A 21,580-nucleotide genomic window follows, 5' to 3' on the forward strand; every position below is an offset into this window, starting at 1 on the left:
GGAGGGTTTGCTCCGGCCCTCCCGCAGGTCGTGGGAACCTACACTGGATGGCATAGGCTCCCAGCTGGGCGGCGGTGCTGACGGCGCAGGGCAGCCGGCCCTGGAGGACGTCCTGCTTCACCTGCAGGAAGAACTGATACCTGCAAGAGAAACGGGGACAGTGAGAGGCTCGGTCTCACACCGCTCAGAGCCAGCGTCCGGCCGGGTCACCGCGGGTAACTGCTCGTCCTTTAACGAGGACAGAGGCTGCTGCGGGGACAGGTCTTCGCCAACAGACCGATGGTGCAGTCCTGGGTGTGCTAACATCGGGCTCTCAGGGTGGCAGCCTGCACCCCAGATCTGCTACTCACTACCCTGTGGCCACGGGCTGCTGCTTAACCTCCCAGAGGGCCAGTGGCCCCACCGGCAAAACTGCGGCGGTGACAGCACCTACCTCCACGGGGCGACGTGACGGCGTCGACAGCAGCTGTCCTCGCGCTCACCTCCCCGCTCCCGCCACCAGCACGCAGCACGCGCTCACCGGAACAGACACACGGCAGGGCCCACTCCACTACGTGTGCCACCTATCGGGTCTAAGGTCACGTGCTGGGACAAGACCCAACTGCACCGGTCCCCTCACTGACACCCCACTGTCACCTGAGGCTCCTCACTGCATGCCACCTAGGGGACCCCGGCGTGCTGCCACACTCTGAACACCAACCGCAGTGACCGTTCTGGGTGTCCCATGCGCACTAACGTGGGGAACTCAGTAAATGAGGGAGGTCTGTTATTGTCCCCCACGCAGACCAAGTGACCTGTCCCAGATCGCACTTGGGGTGAGAAGCAGAGCCAGGGCCAGGACCAAGCCACCCGACCCCAGAGCTTCTCAGGCAGGACGCGCCCATACCAGCTGTCCCCCTTCTTACCCAGCCAGCAGGTGGACCCTCCCGGACCCATCACACGCACACACACGCACACACACGCACGCGCACACTTCGGGCTGTCCTTTTATGATGTCCCTTTCTCTGCCAGGTGACTCCATGTCACTGAGAGGGGCAGAAGAAAGCCAAGGACGTGAGCAGTAACACTGCGTGCTGGTGCCAGGTCTGGGCTCTGAGTGCCCCCCGTGGAGCATGGCCGGGCTGTGTGCAGCCACAGCCTGACAGACCTGCCAGTGCTTCCTGTCCCCCCACTCGGGAAAAGGCACTGCCATCCTCAGAAACCTGGGTGCAGTGTGTGACCAGCCGGGCACCACCCTGTCCAGACTTCCAAGCTCACTGGTCACAGGCCTGCCATTCCTGCGTAGCTCCCTTTCCAGCCTCCCGGGAGGTAGAAGGACCCAGCCACTCCTTTGATTAAAAACATCTTGGAAGACTTCATTTGCCCTCAGGATAAAGCCTGAGCTCCTTAAGAAAACTTCTAAGACTTCTGCTCTTCCTGGGACCAACCGCGCGCCCACCGACCAGCGCCACCCTCACCCCAACTTGCTCCCGTTCCCGACGGGCTTAAGGACCGGCCACTCCTGGGCGCTCCCCCGGCCTGATAACGCCTGTGCTCACTCAGAGGACAGCAAGGGACACCAGGACTTGCAGAAAAGCCCGTGAACTGAACAGACGCCTGCTGGAACTACGGCCGCCTGCCAGAAGCCGTGTGTGCTGCACCCTCTGCGAGCGACACTTCCAACCTCCCGAGAATGTGCTTTGTAGGAACTGGGTCACAGGTGCCTTCCTCCTTAAGAGGAGGTAGACAGGCCCCTGGCCGGATGCATAAGTGGAGGGACCGAATCTCACAGGTATTTGCTTCAAAGACAAAGGGAAGGAGAAGAGGAGAGAGAAGCCAAGCCAGGGCAGAGCCAGAGGGTGCCAAGTAGAGAGGACCGAGGACGGCCGCCATCGGTGCCTGCGCGTGACTCAGGCCAGTGCTGCCGAGCTGATGGCTGACTGTGTGAGCACATGCAGACACGCGTGGACGTGAGAAGCCCACGGTGAGCGCCTCTGCTATCCCTAGGAAAAAGACCTTCCTAGGAAGCCAGTTTGTTAGAGATACCAGAGATCTGAAGCCACTATATTAAAACCCACCAAAATCAAAGGCAAACTATTTTTATTTCGTTAGATTTAGTTTATTTTAGTTTGCTACGGGGCACACGCACTTGCCAGAGAGCTGGGGAGCTGGAGGAGGTGAGAAATCACCCCCAGGGGGATGGCCGCTTCGCATTCCCATCCCCTCCACTTTCCTCCTGGATTTTGGGCGCACATGCACATGCACCTGGCGTGATTTTCAAGCTTCTGGGTCCAGGACTTGAACCGCAGGGTCGGCCACGTGGGCCATCCTATCCTCCACGCCACCTGCTAGTCCCAAGCAAACTATTTTTAATTAAGAACCTGAGTAATTTTTACTATAGTAAGCATCTTTCTTGATGCATACCATACACGTTTGTGATAAAAAGATCCTATCTCCCAACATGCTGAAAGGAAGCTGGACAGTCCGAGCCTTTCCTTCCACGTCATTCCGACCGAAGTGGCGGCTGATTCAGTCCTTGTTTAGCTCTACTTTCCTGTTTTGTGTGTTTACCAGGTGAGAGCACTTACCAGACACACACACACACACGCATACACACACACGCACACGGAGCGGACCCACAGCGGGGTGTGGTCGTGCCACAATCCCTTCCCTGTTTCTCTACCTGCTAGAACTGTGGACACACAAGTCCCAGGTGTGTTTCTCAAGCTGCAGGAGCTGGGGCTCCTCTGCCTATGGCCACGTGGGGTGCAGCTCCCCAAACACCAGCCCCACGCCAGCACACTGCTCGCTTACCTAGGTGGGCAGACCCCCAACCTGCCGAGGACAGCCCGGCGTAGGCTTATTGCTAACTCCCTCATTCTCTAAAATGTCAGACGGGGATTCTACTGGGACCCTAGTTATACTGTATTCCAATTAGAAAGAGCTGCTGGTTAATATCTGCTGGGGCCAGTAAGTGGCACAGAAGTTAAGGCACTAGATTCCTACATGGCTGACTGTGGTTCGTGTCCCAGACCTGGTGGCTTGAAAAACCCTGGGCGCATCTGGGTGGGTGCCCCAAATCCTGAGAGGACACAGGAGGAGAAGGGACTGTGATGTAGCCATCCTGCCTGGGGGGTGATTTCTCACTTTTCCCCCTTTCCTTCTCTCTGTCTCTCTCCAGCAAGCACACCTCCAGAAAGCACACGTGCCCTGCAGCAAAAACCTTTAGGGGGAAAAAAAAAAAAAAAAGGTCTATTTAAGGAAATATCCAGAATACATTATGGTACAAAGCAGAGGCTTCTTGTGAGGCAATTCTGGTCACTTTCTCATGCAAATTAACATTGTGGTATATATGCAGGTCTCCTGAGCTCACCTGGACTCTGGAGAAGAAGCCACTGTGCTGAACCCGTCCACACCTGACAGCCCTCACGCCAGGGTCACTCAAGTGCAGGGGAAGCACTTGCCTCGGTTTTCGTTCATCTGACGTCACTGAAAAGAGCTTAGCAGACGGCAAGGGCGGGCGAGCGGCTGAGGGCCACAGACAGTTCAGCCACTACCAGAGCGGGCAAAGCGGGCAGAGACCTCACTGTGCTGGGAGACCGAACAGCCCCATGGGACGTGTGGTTGGAACCACGGCCCTGCGCGCTCAGCTGGAGTGCACCCTCCAAAGACGTGAGGCCTGGAGAGCCAACGAGGCTGGGGCAGCAGCATTCAGACGTCTGGTCCCAGCTGAGTGAGACAGGGTAACACGGGGGTGCATGCACGCACGCACACACACGCGCAGACGCACGCACACACACACAGTAATCAAAAGTAGGCCTATGTTCTTCACTTCACAAAGGGGGGAACACAGCATTTGATACGTGCCTCATTAGACTGGATAGAATTTAAATGTGAGGGACGGGGAAACGCTTAAATAATAACCCAGTACAATGTGGGAAACAGCAGGTATGGCTTCGAAATAGAACGGTAGAGGGAGCATCCCTCAACTGTCAAGAGAAAGGACCAACGGCCACGAAGGGCCCAGGTGGTGGCAGAGCGACAACACAACCATACCCAAACGGGAAGAGTCCGGGTCCATCCTGGGAGACCTAAGGCCATCTGTGACCTATGCCAGGGAGATGCGGTGGATCAGAGCGGGGCGAGGCCATTGGGGGTGCCTGAGTGTGTGTGTGCGCACATGCATCTGTCTGTCTATCAGTCTCTCATAGAAGAAAAAATAATAGTAATAATAACCCTGACTGGGGCTAGCAGGTGGCATGTGGTTAAGGGGCTGGACTCCCACATGGTCGACTACGGTTTGAGTCCCGGACCCAGTTGTTTAAAAATCACACTGGGCACGTGTGCATGTGTGCCCCAAATCCCAAGAGAATGGAGGAGAAGGGACTGCAGCATGGCCATCTCCCCTGAGGGTGATTTCTCCCGTTCTCTGTCTCTCGGTCTCTCTCTCCAGCGAGTGCATAAACCCTATGGCAAAAACATAAAGAAAAAAAATTAGAACCCTGATGAAGGTGGGAACAAATAGGAATAATACCATTTTACACATTATAGTCTTTTCAAGTTTACCAGCTCCTTTGTATCCAGGACGGGATGCGATCCTCACCTCAACTAGACAAGGCCCATCGTCCTCCTGAATGAAGGCGACAGGGACTCAGGGCGTCAGCCAGGACTGAAGGTCACTCACTAGCAAAGAGGCTGGACAAGCTAACTTCACAGGGAAGGCTCCGGCTACAGAGCCGTAACGGTAACTGGTGGCCCTCAGGTCAATCTCCAGCACAATGCCAAAGTGTTCGAGAACAGACCACAAGGCAAGCCCCTGCTTTCGGAAGTCAGAAAGTGTTTATCACTAACCAGTCATTTAGAACAGCTCCTTTTTTTAGAATTTGATGTTAGATCTTTAAAACTTCAGAGCGGCGCCGATGACATTGCGGACTGGGCTGTGAGCAGGGCAGTCCGGGGTGAGTCTCTGGGTGGAAGGAAACGGCGCCTCTCCGCGGTCACCAGTCCCTCACCGAGGCACCCCGCCACGCGGCGCCCCAGACAGTCACTGAACGGAGGGGCAGTGAACGATGAAGCGAACTGTCCTGACACGAACTCTAGAAACGCGGGTGAGGGGCAACAGTATTTCTACGGGTCACAGTTAACAAACTCCCGCACCGGAAAGTTCTGAGTAACAGGCTGACTCAACCTACACGGAAGACCTGTCCTAAGGTTCCAAACTGGTATCTTTACAAATGTTTTCATTACTTGATAATAGAAAATGAACATTATTTCCACTGTAGCTACCCTTAATATCTACTGAATTATTATGTTAATTATATTTAATACATAAATGTTAATGTATACTGGGTTGTCAGAAAAGTCATGATGTATTTTTTTCTGTTTTTTTATGCAAAAATGCATCATGATTTTTCCGACCTCATATTTTGCTTACAGTAAACTCTTTGCACACATATTTCTCCAGTCATCTTTTTAAAGAAACACTATAATTCTCTTTTTTTCAAGATTATATTTATTTATGAATTATTTATTTATTTAATTTGTTATTATTTTTTAACTTGACCAGAGAGAGAGAGAGACAGAGAGAAAGGCGAGAAAGCAAGCTGCCAGGTCTGGGACTTGAACCATACCCAGCCATGTGAAAATCCAATGTCTTTACCCACCACACTACCTGCCAGCTGAAACACTCTAATTCTATTGTACAGATAAAAAAAAAAAAAAAACACCCTGATACTTTAAAAGACTATGTAAGCTTTTCAAAATTACCCAACTCATGAGTGATGACGCAGAGCTAACCCCTGGCCTACGTAAACACAGCTTCTCTAATCCTTTTTTTAAACATTTATTGATTTGCTATCTATTTATTTGTTGTCACTTTCAAGCCACTGGGGCTGGGACTGAAACTGGTCAGTCACGTGGGAATCCAGCACCTTCACCAGCACCCTACCTGCTGGCCCCCACACAGCGTGTCCTCTTCATCAATGTGTGTGTTAGACTGGTCAAATCTGCAGAGAACGATCCCTGAGGGACGTCAGAGGTGGAGAGATGTCGCAGTGTTTTGAATAGAACTGAAAATAAGTAACGGCTCCAGTGAGGACACAAGCTCAAGAACTAATAGAGAAAGATCAGGCTTATTCTGCATAGATCTAGAAAGAAAGTCTAGTATTGACAACAGCAGTAGCAAGGACTTCTTACTTCTAATTGAATTGCTTATGGCTTTTTTTTTTTTTTTTTTGGGGGGGGGGAGAGATTTTCACTATAGGGCGCGTGCGCTCGCTAGACAGACAGAGAGAGACATAGAGACAGAAAGCGAGAAATCACCCCCCGGGGGGATGGTCATGCCGCAATCCCTTCTCCTCCATTCTCCTCTCAGGATCTTGGGCACACATGCACACGCGCCCGGCGTGAGTTTTAAGCCACCGGGTCCGGGACGAGAACCACAGTCGACTACGTGGGAGTCCAGTGACATAGCCATTACGCTAACTGCTGGTTCCCACTGCTTATGGCTTTTTGAGGCAGTAAGCTTTCCTGTCTAAAAATGCTTGTGAAGTGGGCTGACACGCCAGGAATACTCTGTAAGAGTGGAGGCTAGCATATGGAACCACAGAGTCCCTCAACTTGATTTCAGACACATGTAAAATCCCAGAGCAGGGGCTTCAGGTTTTTCCATAACCTGAAACTTCGTTTTCCTGTGACCCCATCAACCACCAGTCTTAGTAAATACAATGTCCTTCTAGAATCTGCATCCGGCATGGCCATGTCTGTGCCTGAGAACGTTGACTGCAGCATTGTTTGTAATTCTTTTTAAAGAATTATTTATTTATTTATTATTTTAATTTGCTACAGGGTACATGTACTCTCCAGAGAGAGACTGAGAAAGGAAGCTGCCAGGTCTCAACTCAAACTAGTCAGTCAGTACCTTAACTACCATGCCGTCTCCTGGCCCCATATTTACAATTTTTTAAAATGAAATCTGAAAGGCCACTCACAAGGGCATTTTGAAATAAATGATAGAATAATGGAGTATAGATGGAATAAAATGAATGTGTTGGATGGTGAAAGAGGTCCATGTAATATATATGAAACAGTACGACTCTCAGAAAGTGACATATATTAAAGATCGTAAGCAAATTAACTCTAGTTCTATTTTTCAAATAAAAAAACCATAACATTTTAACAGCCAATACAGAGTAGGCTGGAATAATTTTCTAAAGAATTCAATAAACTTAAAAATGTTGATTCAATATAGTTTTGCTTTAATAGCATATATTGAAAGATTTAGGGCTTGGGGTTTGTTTCTTCCTTTTGCCAGAATGAGCTCATGTAACCAGCTCTGTCTCAGATCCACTATGCCTCGCCACTTAAAACATTCGGGAGCATACTAATTAAGTCCAGTGATAGGACACTAAATGTAGAAGTTAAATGTACAGTTCAAAATAAAATAGATTACTGCAGCTCAGGATCACTAAGTAAGCCTATTCCTAATCACGTGGTCTGGGCCGACACTTAGGAAAAGACCGTGGCTACCAGCCAGCGTGTGGTGGCTGCGGTGGTCAGATCTTACATGGCCAACTGCACAGCTCGGGACCTGGACCCAGTGGCTTGAGAAACACACCAGGTGCACTCATGTGTGCCTGTGTGTCCCAAATCCCAAAAGGCGAGGGAAATGGAGGAAAAGGGATTGGGGCGCGGCCATGTCCCATGGGAGTGTTTTCTCCCTTTATTGTCTCTCAGACAAGCGCACACACCCTCTAGCAAATTGAAAATATATATATATATATCGTAGGCTTGCACTTTCTCCACAAATCCATGTATGAACAGGCCATTAGTAGAACGAACTCACACACAAACAGAGGTGAGGTAATGATACGCCGTCGGTCTCCCCACCACGAACACCGAACTCGGATTTTGGCGACCTACCCCCATTTACCACACCCCTGTGCACTGCGGAGTGCAGACCGAGGCCGTAACGAGCTCTAACGTTCACCTAGCACCTAGCCGGGCCGGACCCAGCTCCGAGAGCTGAGCGCCACTCCGTGTGACACTCACAAACCGCGTGCAACAGGCACACCTCCACCTGGGCAGCGGAGGAAACCGAGGAGAGACTATGGACGACCTCAGAAAGAAGGGGGTCCACTGTGCTTCAATAAAACATTCTTCCCTTGCGACTCTCCACTGGGTAACATGGAAATGCATTTGTATGCCACTCGGGCTGTTTCCCCACGCAACTCTCATGTAAATCCGCCCCTCCTCCAACCTCCTCCCCACCCAGTGGGGTGAGCCTGTTCCCTCACTGAGCTATGCTGGCACCCCGGCTTCCTCCAAAGGACTAACAACGTGACAACAATGACATGGGTGTGGATGGCCCCGCGGCAAGGCCACCGAGAGCTACGCGAGAAAGCCAGGTCCCACATGGCCAGCCAGGTTCTGGTCCCCATCTGGTGCACACACGCCCAGGGTCCTGGCGGGCTGGAGGACTGGAGGAAAGGGGACGCGGTGTGACCAGGCCCCACGGGTGCTTTCTCACGCCCCCCGCCCATGCACGTGCCTGCGCCCACTGGCATCAAGAAAGAAACTACACGAATGCAGATTTCATCACGGGCCTAAAAACGAGGCCTAAACACGGCATTTCAGAGTGGGATGGAGAAGGTCCCCTCCTCACTCCCACACAACCCGAAACTGAGGCGAAAGAAGGCGGGACAAGAGCGGGGAGAGGACAGAAGGAACAAAACCTCAGATGGCCGTGGCTAGCAGAGGCAGGACTCCCGGTGTCTGCACACACGCACTGGGCTTTCACTCAGCCCACGGTCGGGGTCCACTGGGAGCTCAGGGGCCTAAGGGAGGTCAGGGAGGACGCTTCGGGGTTCACCACCGCAGGCAGCCAGGGTATTGGCTGGGTAAAGTAGGGCCTACACTCTTACCTACTCCTTTAAGTCCCTTCTGAGTGCCAGCATGTTCCACTTTGACAAGCTAATCAACACAACTGGAAATGCTGCCGCAACGGAACATGATGCTTGGTGACAAAGGTGTTACGATGCGCTAAAACGCTGATCTTTTCTCTTCTTTTGACTTTTATGCATTTGTTCCATGAGGGAAAAAGACACAGAAAGATAGAGACAGACAGACGGAAAGACAGACGTAGGCTTGCACTTTCTCCACAAATCCATGTATGAACAGGCCATTAGTAGAACGAACTCACACACAAACAGAGGTGAGGTAATGATACGCCGTCGGTCTCCCCACCACGAACACCGAACTCGGATTTTGGCGACCTACCCCCATTTACCACACCCCTGTGCACTGCGGAGTGCAGACCGAGGCCGTAACGAGCTCTAACGTTCACCTAGCACCTAGCCGGGCCGGACCCAGCTCCGAGAGCTGAGCGCCACTCCGTGTGACACTCACAAACCGCGTGCAACAGGCACACCTCCACCTGGGCAGCGGAGGAAACCGAGGAGAGACTATGGACGACCTCGGAAAGAAGGGTGTCCACTGTGCTTCAATAAAACATTCTTCCCTTGCGACTCTCCACTGGGTAACATGGAAATGCATTTGTATGCCACTCGGGCTGTTTCCCCACGCAACTCTCATGTAAATCCGCCCCTCCTCCAACCTCCTCCCCACCCAGTGGGGTGAGCCTGTTCCCTCACTGAGCTATGCTGGCACCCCGGCTTCCTCCAAAGGACTAACAACGTGACAACAATGACATGGGTGTGGATGGCCCCGCGGCAAGGCCACCGAGAGCTACGCGAGAAAGCCAGGTCCCACATGGCCAGCCAGGTTCTGGTCCCCATCTGGTGCACACACGCCCAGGGTCCTGGCGGGCTGGAGGACTGGAGGAAAGGGGACGCGGTGTGACCAGGCCCCACGGGTGCTTTCTCACGCCCCCCGCCCATGCACGTGCCTGCGCCCACTGGCATCAAGAAAGAAACTACACGAATGCAGATTTCATCACGGGCCTAAAAACGAGGCCTAAACACGGCATTTCAGAGTGGGATGGAGAAGGTCCCCTCCTCACTCCCACACAACCCGAAACTGAGGCGAAAGAAGGCGGGACAAGAGCGGGGAGAGGACAGAAGGAACAAAACCTCAGATGGCCGTGGCTAGCAGAGGCAGGACTCCCGGTGTCTGCACACACGCACTGGGCTTTCACTCAGCCCACGGTCGGGGTCCACTGGGAGCTCAGGGGCCTAAGGGAGGTCAGGGAGGACGCTTCGGGGTTCACCACCGCAGGCAGCCAGGGTATTGGCTGGGGGAAGGAGGGGCTACACTCTTACCTACTCCTTTAAGTCCCTTCTGAGTGCCAGCATGTTCCACTTTGACAAGCTAATCAACACAACTGGAAATGCTGCCGCAACGGAACATGATGCTTGGTGACAAAGGTGTTACGATGCGCTAAAACGCTGATCTTTTCTCTTCTTTTGACTTTTATGCATTTGTTCCATGAGGGAAAAAGACACAGAAAGATAGAGACAGACAGACGGAAAGACAGACACCCCCGACAGTCCTGCTGCAGTGAGCCCACTCAGCCAGCCCTGGAACATGGCACACATGGACGCACACGCGAGGTCTGCAGCGGTGACTTCTGCACGCGGCCGGCCTCACTGAGCAGCACAGCTCCCTGCTGCCCGCTGTCTGGCTGCATGTGCCCTTTAATACTAGGAGCAATTATATTTCCATGCCTGTAGAGATAAATGAAACATCTGGCTGGCTGATACTAAAGCTACAACAATAAAAGAATTACCTGGCTCTCTGAGTGCATGTTTACACTTGCAAACTGAGCGTGCCAACTGCTTCCTCTAGGCAGTTCGAATGGCGACTTCCACATGCGTGAACGGCTCGGCAGTGGTGCTCCAGGGAAGGCCAGCAAGCAGACGCCAAGTCCACTGCCACACCACCAGCTTCAGGCCTTTGCAGACACTCCCCTCAGACGCTCCCCTCACACGCTCCCCCTCACACACTCCCCCTCACACACTCGCCTGCCCCCTGCAATGCCAGTCAAAGGGTAACCAGAGGTGCATTACAAACCTGGGTGGCAGAGGTCCAGGTGTTAGCCCCTGGTTTTAATCTGATTCAACTAAAGCTTTCTGTCTCCCCCGTACATGTGCTTGTCCAAAATCAGAGTCAATACTGTACCTGGTTATTTCTTCTTTAAGTTTACATGGATCTTCGGCATAGAATTTAATACCAAAATACAAGGTATATGGAGGTCCAGCTAAAAAGAGAAATAGAAATGAATTAATTTTACATTATTAATTAGACAAAATGGTAGTGCAGTATTATATGGCTATTACCAATCACACTTACCAGGAATTTATACAGATACAAAAAGTGCACTTTCAGAAAACAGGGCTCAGGGTGTGTGACAGAGGGCCTCCCCTATGATGAACACATGCCTGTGTGCACACGCATATTAAACACACAGAGGAAAGGCAGGGCTCAGGGTGTGTGACAGAGGGCCTCCCCTATGATGAACACATGCCTGTGTGCACACGCATATTAAACACACAGAGGAAAGGCAGGGCTCAGGGTGTGTGACAGAGGGCCTCCCCTATGATGAACACATGCCTGTGTGCACACGCATATTAAACACACAGAGGAAAGGCAGGGCTCAGGGTGTGTGACAGAGGGCCTCCCCTATGATGAACACATGCCTGTGTGCACACGCATATTAAACACACAGAGGAAAGGCAGGGCTCAGGGTGTGTGACAGAGGGCCTCCCCTATGATGAACACATGCCTGTGTGCACACGCATATTAAACACACAGAGGAAAGGCAGGGCTCAGGGTGTGTGACAGAGGGCCTCCCCTATGATGAACACATGCCTGTGTGCACACGCATATTAAACACACAGAGGAAAGGCAGGGCTCAGGGTGTGTGACAGAGGGCCTCCCCTATGATGAACACATGCCTGTGTGCACACGCATATTAAACACACAGAGGAAAGGCAGGGCTCAGGGTGTGTGACAGAGGGCCTCCCCTATGATGAACACATGCCTGTGTGCACACGCATATTAAACACACAGAGGAAAGGCAGGGCTCAGGGTGTGTGACAGAGGGCCTCCCCTATGATGAACACATGCCTGTGTGCACACGCATATTAAACACACAGAGGAAAGGCAGGGCTCAGGGTGTGTGACAGAGGGCCTCCCCTATGATGAACACATGCCTGTGTGCACACGCATATTAAACACACAGAGGAAAGGCAGGGCTCAGGGTGTGTGACAGAGGGCCTCCCCTATGATGAACACATGCCTGTGTGCACACGCATATTAAACACACAGAGGAAAGGCAGGGCTCAGGGTGTGTGACAGAGGGCCTCCCCTATGATGAACACATGCCTGTGTGCACACGCATATTAAACACACAGAGGAAAGGCAGGGCTCAGGGTGTGTGACAGAGGGCCTCCCCTATGATGAACACATGCCTGTGTGCACACGCATATTAAACACACAGAGGAAAGGCAGGGCTCAGGGTGTGTGACAGAGGGCCTCCCCTATGATGAACACATGCCTGTGTGCACACGCATATTAAACACACAGAGGAAAGGCAGGGCTCAGGGTGTGTGACAGAGGGCCTCCCCTATGATGAACACATGCCTGTGTGCACACGCATATTAAACACACAGAGGAAAGGCAGGGCTCAGGGTGTGTGACAGAGGGCCTCCCCTATGATGAACACATGCCTGTGTGCACACGCATATTAAACACACAGAGGAAAGGCAGGGCTCAGGGTGTGTGACAGAGGGCCTCCCCTATGATGAACACATGCCTGTGTGCACACGCATATTAAACACACAGAGGAAAGGCAGGGCTCAGGGTGTGTGACAGAGGGCCTCCCCTATGATGAACACATGCCTGTGTGCACACGCATATTAAACACACAGAGGAAAGGCAGGGCTCAGGGTGTGTGACAGAGGGCCTCCCCTATGATGAACACATGCCTGTGTGCACACGCATATTAAACACACAGAGGAAAGGCAGGGCTCAGGGTGTGTGACAGAGGGCCTCCCCTATGATGAACACATGCCTGTGTGCACACGCATATTAAACACACAGAGGAAAGGCAGGGCTCAGGGTGTGTGACAGAGGGCCTCCCCTATGATGAACACATGCCTGTGTGCACACGCATATTAAACACACAGAGGAAAGGCAGGGCTCAGGGTGTGTGACAGAGGGCCTCCCCTATGATGAACACATGCCTGTGTGCACACGCATATTAAACACACAGAGGAAAGGCAGGGCTCAGGGTGTGTGACAGAGGGCCTCCCCTATGATGAACACATGCCTGTGTGCACACGCATATTAAACACACAGAGGAAAGGCAGGGCTCAGGGTGTGTGACAGAGGGCCTCCCCTATGATGAACACATGCCTGTGTGCACACGCATATTAAACACACAGAGGAAAGGCAGGGCTCAGGGTGTGTGACAGAGGGCCTCCCCTATGATGAACACATGCCTGTGTGCACACGCATATTAAACACACAGAGGAAAGGCAGGGCTCAGGGTGTGTGACAGAGGGCCTCCCCTATGATGAACACATGCCTGTGTGCACACGCATATTAAACACACAGAGGAAAGGCAGGGCTCAGGGTGTGTGACAGAGGGCCTCCCCTATGATGAACACATGCCTGTGTGCACACGCATATTAAACACACAGAGGAAAGGCAGGGCTCAGGGTGTGTGACAGAGGGCCTCCCCTATGATGAACACATGCCTGTGTGCACACGCATATTAAACACACAGAGGAAAGGCAGGGCTCAGGGTGTGTGACAGAGGGCCTCCCCTATGATGAACACATGCCTGTGTGCACACGCATATTAAACACACAGAGGAAAGGCAGGGCTCAGGGTGTGTGACAGAGGGCCTCCCCTATGATGAACACATGCCTGTGTGCACACGCATATTAAACACACAGAGGAAAGGCAGGGCTCAGGGTGTGTGACAGAGGGCCTCCCCTATGATGAACACATGCCTGTGTGCACACGCATATTAAACACACAGAGGAAAGGCAGGGCTCAGGGTGTGTGACAGAGGGCCTCCCCTATGATGAACACATGCCTGTGTGCACACGCATATTAAACACACAGAGGAAAGGCAGGGCTCAGGGTGTGTGACAGAGGGCCTCCCCTATGATGAGCATATGCCTGTGTGCACACACACACTAAAAAGGAGAAAAGGGCCACAGCCCTAGAATGCTATTTCTTATTTCTGATGACAAGGTTACACACGATTTTTACTGTTTGTATTTTTCAGAACTACAGATGTAGTTTTCTCGTAATGAAGAAAGTAGTCATAAAATAAATAGTTTAAAAGCCAGCCACCTATCAAGTTAACTGCCGCGAACATTTCTGAAACCAATGTGCAGCCCAGCACATTGGTGGGGCAAGCCTCAGGCACTGCTGGGAGGCCGAAGCCATGTGCGGCCCAGGTGCGGGGCCCACGTCGACCAGGGCAGGGCATGCACATGCGTGGGCACCCCTGCCCCTGGCTGGACAGGGGCTGGGAGGAGGGGCATGGCAAAATCCTCTCAAGGATGCCAGCTCTTCCTCCCACTCGCTCTCACTCTTTCTTGCTCTCATGAAAGAAAGAAACTTAAAACACCTGTTCAGTAGGCAGCGAACTGAACTGCAGTGCTGGAAGCCACATGGCTGTCCACGTGTTCGCATCCCATGGTCAGCTTCTAAACACACCAGGCATGTGCACGTGCCTAGGACCCTAGGGCAGGGGCTGGGAGCAGGGACTAACTACAGTGCAGGGAGACCCTGCTAGGAGTGCTTCCCTCCCGCTCTCCCTCTCTCCCCTCCCATGCAGGTTCATGTGTTCTCTATTATGAACAAATTGAAGTTGTAAAAAATGTTTTAAAAAGAAAATGATTTGCTAAAAGCTGCGAACAGCTGGAATGCTCAGCAGCAGGTAGAGTCCGTCACCTACCCTAGAGAAGCCCATCCCCACCCCCAACGCTCAGACCACAGAGGCCTGGGCCGTGTGGGGAGTGCAGACAGGGGGCGTCTCTGGAGAAGGAGTGGTGTGGTCGACACACGCCGTGGCTTCGTTTCCTGGAAGAATACTCGAGAGACGGCTAACGGCTAATGCTGAGAGAAGGGGCTAGAAACGTCCGAACTGATCGGTTAGAATCTCTTTCTGCATCTCTCCTCCTCATTCTTTCTTGTTTTGTCTTGTTTTTGGTGTTTGTTTGTTTGTTGTTGCTAGAAGGTGTGGGCCTCTACCAGAGCGAGAGAGAGGAGGAACATGCTCCCCCATGAGGACCGGCCACTGCTCAATCCCTTCTCTCCACCCCCGGCCTGTCGGGGTGCTGGGCACACACGTGCGCTCCGCATGTCTCCCAAGCTGCCTGGCCATGTGAGACCCAGCGGCCTTAACCACTGGGCCATAGGGCCAGCTGCTTATTATCTTTATTTTAGGGAATAAACTTATTGGTGAGGCTAAGTGTTAAAATTACGGACACTATTAGATTCATTCTTAAATTTTTCTGAATCTAAGTGTGTTCTCATAGAATTAAAGAGGCATTTCTCATTCCTTTATTACACACAAAACTAACTTAACAAATTGAAAAATCAGAAGCCAAGTCTGAAATTGCACATTCAGGGGCAAATACGAAGCGAACGCTCGCGCTGAGCTGAGGACACAGGCCTGCCGAGCCAGAGCCAGCCACGTCCCTTCGTTTTCACTGCAAACATCTCCACCTCAGAGGGAAGGAGGCTGATCTGCACGGTCCCCCAAGCTGCGCACGCCAAGCCGAGCACCAAGATCCAATGCTCTGTCTTAACACGGACTGGGGACCGTGCGCCAGGCGGTGGCCACAGCTGCTCACGGAGACGCCGTGACACACCCACCCCAGTGAGAGTCTCTGAGTACGTGCTATGTGAAGTGCCCCAGTCTCTGCATCTCATTTCTGAGGACAATTAAAGTCACAGATTCAGAAGCTGGGTAAGGGAGCTGAAATGGCGCATGCACACGTTCACACCACACCCGTTCGGGGGTGGTGATGACACACCCCTGCTGACGTCTGCAGCACCCCACAGGCCGGCTCTGGCATACGAACCGCACTCCGAGCCTGGGCCCCCTTTCCACCTCGCCTATGCCTTGCCGCAAAGGCACGCCTTCTGCTAGGGCCGATTCCCCAGGCTCGGTGTTCGTGTCGACCTGAGCACCGTGTTTGTGTCTCTGCTGACCACACGTCTATCCAGAAGGCAGGCATCAGGGAGCACACGCCACGAAATATTTAGGACGGCCTGGCACTCCGCCCGGCTGACTGGCTGTGACAATCAAGCCTGCGCTCCTGCAGGCAGTGGACGGCACCTGAGGCCGGAGAAGCACTGACCTGGGGGCGCGCCAGGGCAAGAGGCCCCCTCCGACCGGCTTGGCTCTGGACCACCACGACTCAGCCCGCTCCCCTGCAGCCATGGTGCAGGGGTGGCACCCACTCAGGCAGAAGTCTGAGACACACGTTTGCAGTGACGGTCTAAGGGCTTTGGGCCCGAACTGCCTCCATTCTCACTCCTCTAGGGTGGCAGGCAGTGTTCTACCCTGGACTGCATGTGACGGAGTCAGAATATTCCATAAACACTTGATTCTCAGCAGCCTGGTAACGTACGCAGGGCAGGGGAAGCCCCAGGGTTAGACGACTCGCCTACAACCACAGCAATAAAAGCCAAGCTTGCGAATGCCTAGCGCCCGTGCATTCCGGGCACTGTTCCAGACGGCCCTTCAGGGAACTCACGACGTGACCTGAGAGCGAGCTGACTCTCTGAGACCCCGACCCACGAGCACGCGGGCTGGGGGGGCGTTCTGGAGCATAGGTCGCCGAGCCGGTGTGTTCTGGCGTCTGTCCTAGGACATGACTATAGCACGTACTGACGAAGCACATCACCGGATTGCGATCATTCCACACTTCGCCATGCTATTCCACAGACTCCGCATCCAAGAAACCCTTCCACAAAATTAAGCTGTGTCTCCCGTTTCCAAAAATATGGGAGCCAAGAACTAGGAATCCCCATCGACCTTTTGTTAAGACCGACTCTGAGGCCTTGGACAGTAAGGAGACTTACCCAGGAGGCCCGGCGACTCCCGACATCCTATCCCTTGTATAGACATTCCTTCTGACTAATCTGTGGAAGACCTGATACTCACTCTCCTCTGTGAGTGATCGAACTATTTGAGATGAAATGAAGTATTCTTTTGTTATATTTCTTCGATCGAATGCCAGTGTTTTATTCTTACTGTACATCAACTTAACGTTTTTCCCCTTTTTCAGGTTTTTGACCCAGGGAGCATATACTTGCTGGAGAAAGAGAGGGAAGTGGGAAATCACCCCCAGGAGGGATGGCCACCCTGCGATTCCTGCTCTTCCATTCTCCTGTCGGGATTCTCCGCACACGGGAGCAGGCGCCCTGAGCGATTTCTCAGGTCACCAGATCTGGGACTCAAGCCACTGTCAGCCACATGAGAGGCCATGCCCTAACCACTACGCTGCCCACTCCCACCCCTATTCTAAATAACCAGAAGGGGAGTGCATTCACCAGAAGGAGAAAGAAACCCACTCCCAGGGGGTCGTTTCCCACCTTCCCTCTCTATGCATCTCTGTCTGTGTCTCTCTGCCACGTGTATGTGCCTTAGAGCAAAAGTAAAACTAAACATGCATACGTACACATATATGTATTAAAACTTGAGTTATGGAAAATAAGATTGAGGGGTGGGTACTTAACGACACTGCACACTGCATCTCCTAGTAACAGCACAGAGAAAAAACCAAAGCGACCTCTCCGATGGCACGCCCCTCCTTTCTGACCAGGCACCTGCGAGGTCTGAACAAAGCACTCGACAACCCCAGAAACTCAAGCTCTTTGAATGTTTAGATGTTGTCTTTTCTCCAAGGTCAAATTCCAAAGATAAACGCAGAGAAAAGTCACACAGGAGATGGGGAGGCAGGCCCCGGGGCAGGCGCGTGCTGAGACCCACTCGGTGTGCTTACACTGTGATGCAATTTCATCAGGCTTGGAGAGAGGCTCGCGGGCACGGATAGCCCCTTCCCACGTGCTTCCACGGCGCTCGGGTCCGAGTGCTCGCCTGTGGGTATCCAAGCCCCTCTCTGCACCCAGCTGATCATGGACTCGGAACCACTTCAAGCCGCCCCTTAATCACTGAAATGGAATACCTACTGTTGATCAGTTCTTTGTGCTCAGCCAGGGTCTTGGCGGGATCCAGCCAGTACTGTGTGAGGAAAAGGGTAATGACAGAAATTAGTTGCTTCTCACTGGCCTTGATATCAAGAACATGTGCAAAATGCTATCTAAATGACATTTAAACACTTGATAAGTAAAACGTGTCATTTGTCATAGATACACACAAACATACATAAGAGATTTTGTATGAACAAGAACATTCAAGAAGAAAAAAGTGAGGAGTTCGAGAGGGGCAGAGAAGGGAGCAGGACTTCTGGGGGCTGGCTGGTCACACTGCTGGCCAAGTGGTGACACCAGGCACTGGTGAGCGAGCGTCCTGCTGGGGAGGGAAACGGTGGCCGCAGAGAACGCCCTCCGAGTCTCTCCCCGAAGCCCATCACAGCGCCCCACGGCTGTGCCGGCCCCGAGAAGTGCCCCTTCTTCAGCTCCAGCCCCCTGCAGGCACAGCCGCTTGGTGTTAGGAAGCCATGGAAGCCATCAGATAAAGCCACTCCTTGTAGAGATGAAGGAGAGCAGCCCCTCGCTGTGCAACTGGCTGAGTCCCGGACGCCTCCGGCTCCCCCATTATCGCCATGTAACCCCGCACACAGGTCTGGACTTCTCTGCCCCCCTCGGGGGTGGCTGTGCAGGCCAGGTGAACTCACGGTGAGTCTTTGGGACAGCCCCTGGCTCAGACTAAATAGGTTAGGGATGATGGTGAAGGTGTGCAGGATTTTTTTTCGGTTATGTGCACCTGGCAAAGAGAGAGAGCATGAATCACCCCCCAGGGGCATGGCAGGCCACGATCCCTTCTCCTCCTGGGATTTGGGGCGCACACGCACACATGCCTGGTGTGATCTTCAAGTCACTGGGTCCAGGACTTGAACCATGGTCTCAGCCATGAGGGAATCCAGCCACTTAACCACCAGGCCACCTGCTGGCCCCTCATCCTCATTTTTGAAAGGTCTAGAATGACTCACTTTCCACGGTATTTGGCTGTTGACCAGCCAGTTGCTCCCGGAGCCCACGGTGACTAAAGGTGAGCTTCTGGTGTGAAAACAGCAGCGGAGACTGACTCTGGCCCACCAGGCGGAGCAAGGTCCACCCAAGCGCCCATCGTGGGGCACAGGAGACACTCTGGCTGCGAAGCTACGACTCCCCACGAAGGAAGCAGAGGCAGGACTGCTCCTCGCCATTCGTGCTCAGTAGGAAGGGTTGACCCGACGACCCCTGGACTTCTCCAAGAGGGGAAACCCACGGAAACAAACACAGACACCGGTTAACACCTGCAGGCGAGGCGGTCTCCACTGCAGCCAGGGCGAGCTAGTGCACACGGCCATTACCCCACCCTCCTCTCTCAGCTTCGGGTCTGACACCGGGACGCAGGTGGCTGGGCCCCCGGGGCTGTCCGGAGAGGGCGTCATCCATGAGAGCGCAGAAGGGCGGGGTGCATAATGGGGTTGTCCGAGGCTCCTGGGGTATCCGCAGATGTTGACACACACAAGGAATTGGGCCTTAACCTTCAGCCTTAACCAAATAACACAGGAAGCCCCAGGAAGGGCTCGTGGCGAAAAAGCTAGGGGAGAAGGGGCCTTTGGTCTTGAAACCAGTAGGAAGCAAAACCAGAAGAGGGCTTTTCCACTTCTCCCCCAACACCGTCATCCCAGGCGGATGGGCCACATGGATTCTTCAACTCCTTTTTCATTTCCCTGTCTCCAGAGTGTTTCCCTCATTTCAAAAGTTGAACAAATAAAACAAGAAGAAAACTTTTTTTAAAAAAAAACTAAATGCCATGAGGAAAGACTAGTTCTAACCTATTAAAATAACTTTCACACAGGGACGAGCAGGTGGCATGGTGGTTAAGCCACTGGGCTCCCACAGGGCTGATGGCAATTTAAGTCCTGGACCCGATGGCTTGCTTTCTCACTCTCTCTCTCTCTCTGTCTCTCTCTGGTGACATGTGCTCTATAGCAAACTTTTAAAAAATCATAATCATAAATAAAATAAAAAACTTAAAAAAAGAAAACTGGGACCAGAGGTGGTATTGTGGACTCCCATATGGCCAACCATGGTTCAAATCCTGGATCTGGTGGCTTGTTTTCTCACTTTTCCTTTCTCTCTCTCTCTGGCCAAATTACTACCACTACTACTAGTACTACTAATAATAATATAATAATAAAAATTTAGATTTTTAAAAAAGTCTCTCACAGTAATCATAATCTATACAATTTTAACAAAACCTGTCCTTGATGCTCATTAACTTTGCGAGGTGAAGAAACACAATGGAGGCTCTGAGATGAGTAGAATCGTGGTTCTGTAGGAAGAGGGAAGGCCCGTCAGGCCACTCAGCCCACACACTGCACATCGGGTATGCTAAGCACTGCCGCCGAACTGGCTTGTGCACCGCTCCCCCGTGATCGGACTGGAAGCCGGGGTCGCGGCGGTCAGACAATGATGAACGACCAGCACAGAAACAGTAAGCACAAGCCCCCAGTCTCACAAGCCAGCACCTTGAACATGAAAGCCACTTACATTCGACGCAGGGGAAGCTATGACGGGGAACCAAAGGCCCCGCACAGGACGGCACTTGTCACTGCTGAGCAGCCACCAGCCGTCACCCGCAGCACGTCAGGCCACTGCGCCACTGCCCAAGAGGAGGCCCGAGGACCCGCCAGCGAGCACAACATCCCCACCGTAGGGACAGCACCTAGGAGGCCGAGGGTGGGCTCCACACTCGGGGGTCATTCATTTAATGTCACGTAACCGCTAGACGTGTTCTTCGTAGTAACGGCCAGGCAGCGCGTGTGCCTGCCAGACAGAGACACAGAATGAGAGCATGAGGGAGAGAGAGCACACCCGGGGGGCGTGGCTACATGGCGTCCCTGGCCTGCACCTCTGCAGCTAGGCAGGGTTTGGGAACACGCGCACACAAACCGCTGCGTGGGACTCAGGCCCTGGCCCGCCGTGCGGGATCCAGCTTCCCTTAACCTCTGGGCTATGAAGCCAGCCCCACACGTGTTCTGTACATGCCACGTCAGACCCTGCACCAGGAGTGTGGGAACACGAAGACGGGGAGACCCACCTCTAGCCTTCCGGTACTCGTGGCCAAGCGGGAGGTCACAGGCTACCCATGCACCTACAGTCCCACGTGCCGCGAGAGGTGATGTCAACACGAACACGCTGAGTGCGTGACTCATGGAATTCAGGGTGAGGGAACGAAGGCTTCACTAGGCAGAGACCCACGGGACAGTGCGTGTTCATGGAAAAACCATCCTTAAAACACGTAAGCGGTAGGACGGAGCCCTACATTTTCACGAAACACGTGTCTGTCAGCTCCTCTGATGCAAACAGGTCCACTCTTCGGCGACAACATGAATTCACGGCTCCGCGTCCTTGACGACCGAGTACTGTAGGG

General features: G+C 52.8%; 1 protein-coding gene across 1 annotated transcript in view; it reads right to left on the reverse strand.

The window, feature by feature from the left end:
- Positions 1-21,580, reverse strand: part of EPB41L4A (erythrocyte membrane protein band 4.1 like 4A) — a gene marked incomplete at its 5' end in the record, with an annotated part of 306,715 nt that overhangs the window by 117,129 nt on the left and 168,006 nt on the right. Inside the window, 3 exons of the mRNA XM_006146888.3 lie at positions 43-140; positions 11,116-11,194; positions 18,163-18,214. Of these exons, the coding sequence (XP_006146950.1) occupies positions 43-140; positions 11,116-11,194; positions 18,163-18,214 (229 nt within the window). The remainder of the gene's footprint in view (positions 1-42; positions 141-11,115; positions 11,195-18,162; positions 18,215-21,580) is intronic.

Source organism: Tupaia chinensis, unplaced genomic scaffold (genome assembly GCF_000334495.1).
Source record: "Tupaia chinensis unplaced genomic scaffold, TupChi_1.0 Scaffold000195_1, whole genome shotgun sequence".
NCBI classification, from domain to species: Eukaryota; Metazoa; Chordata; class Mammalia; order Scandentia; family Tupaiidae; genus Tupaia; species Tupaia belangeri.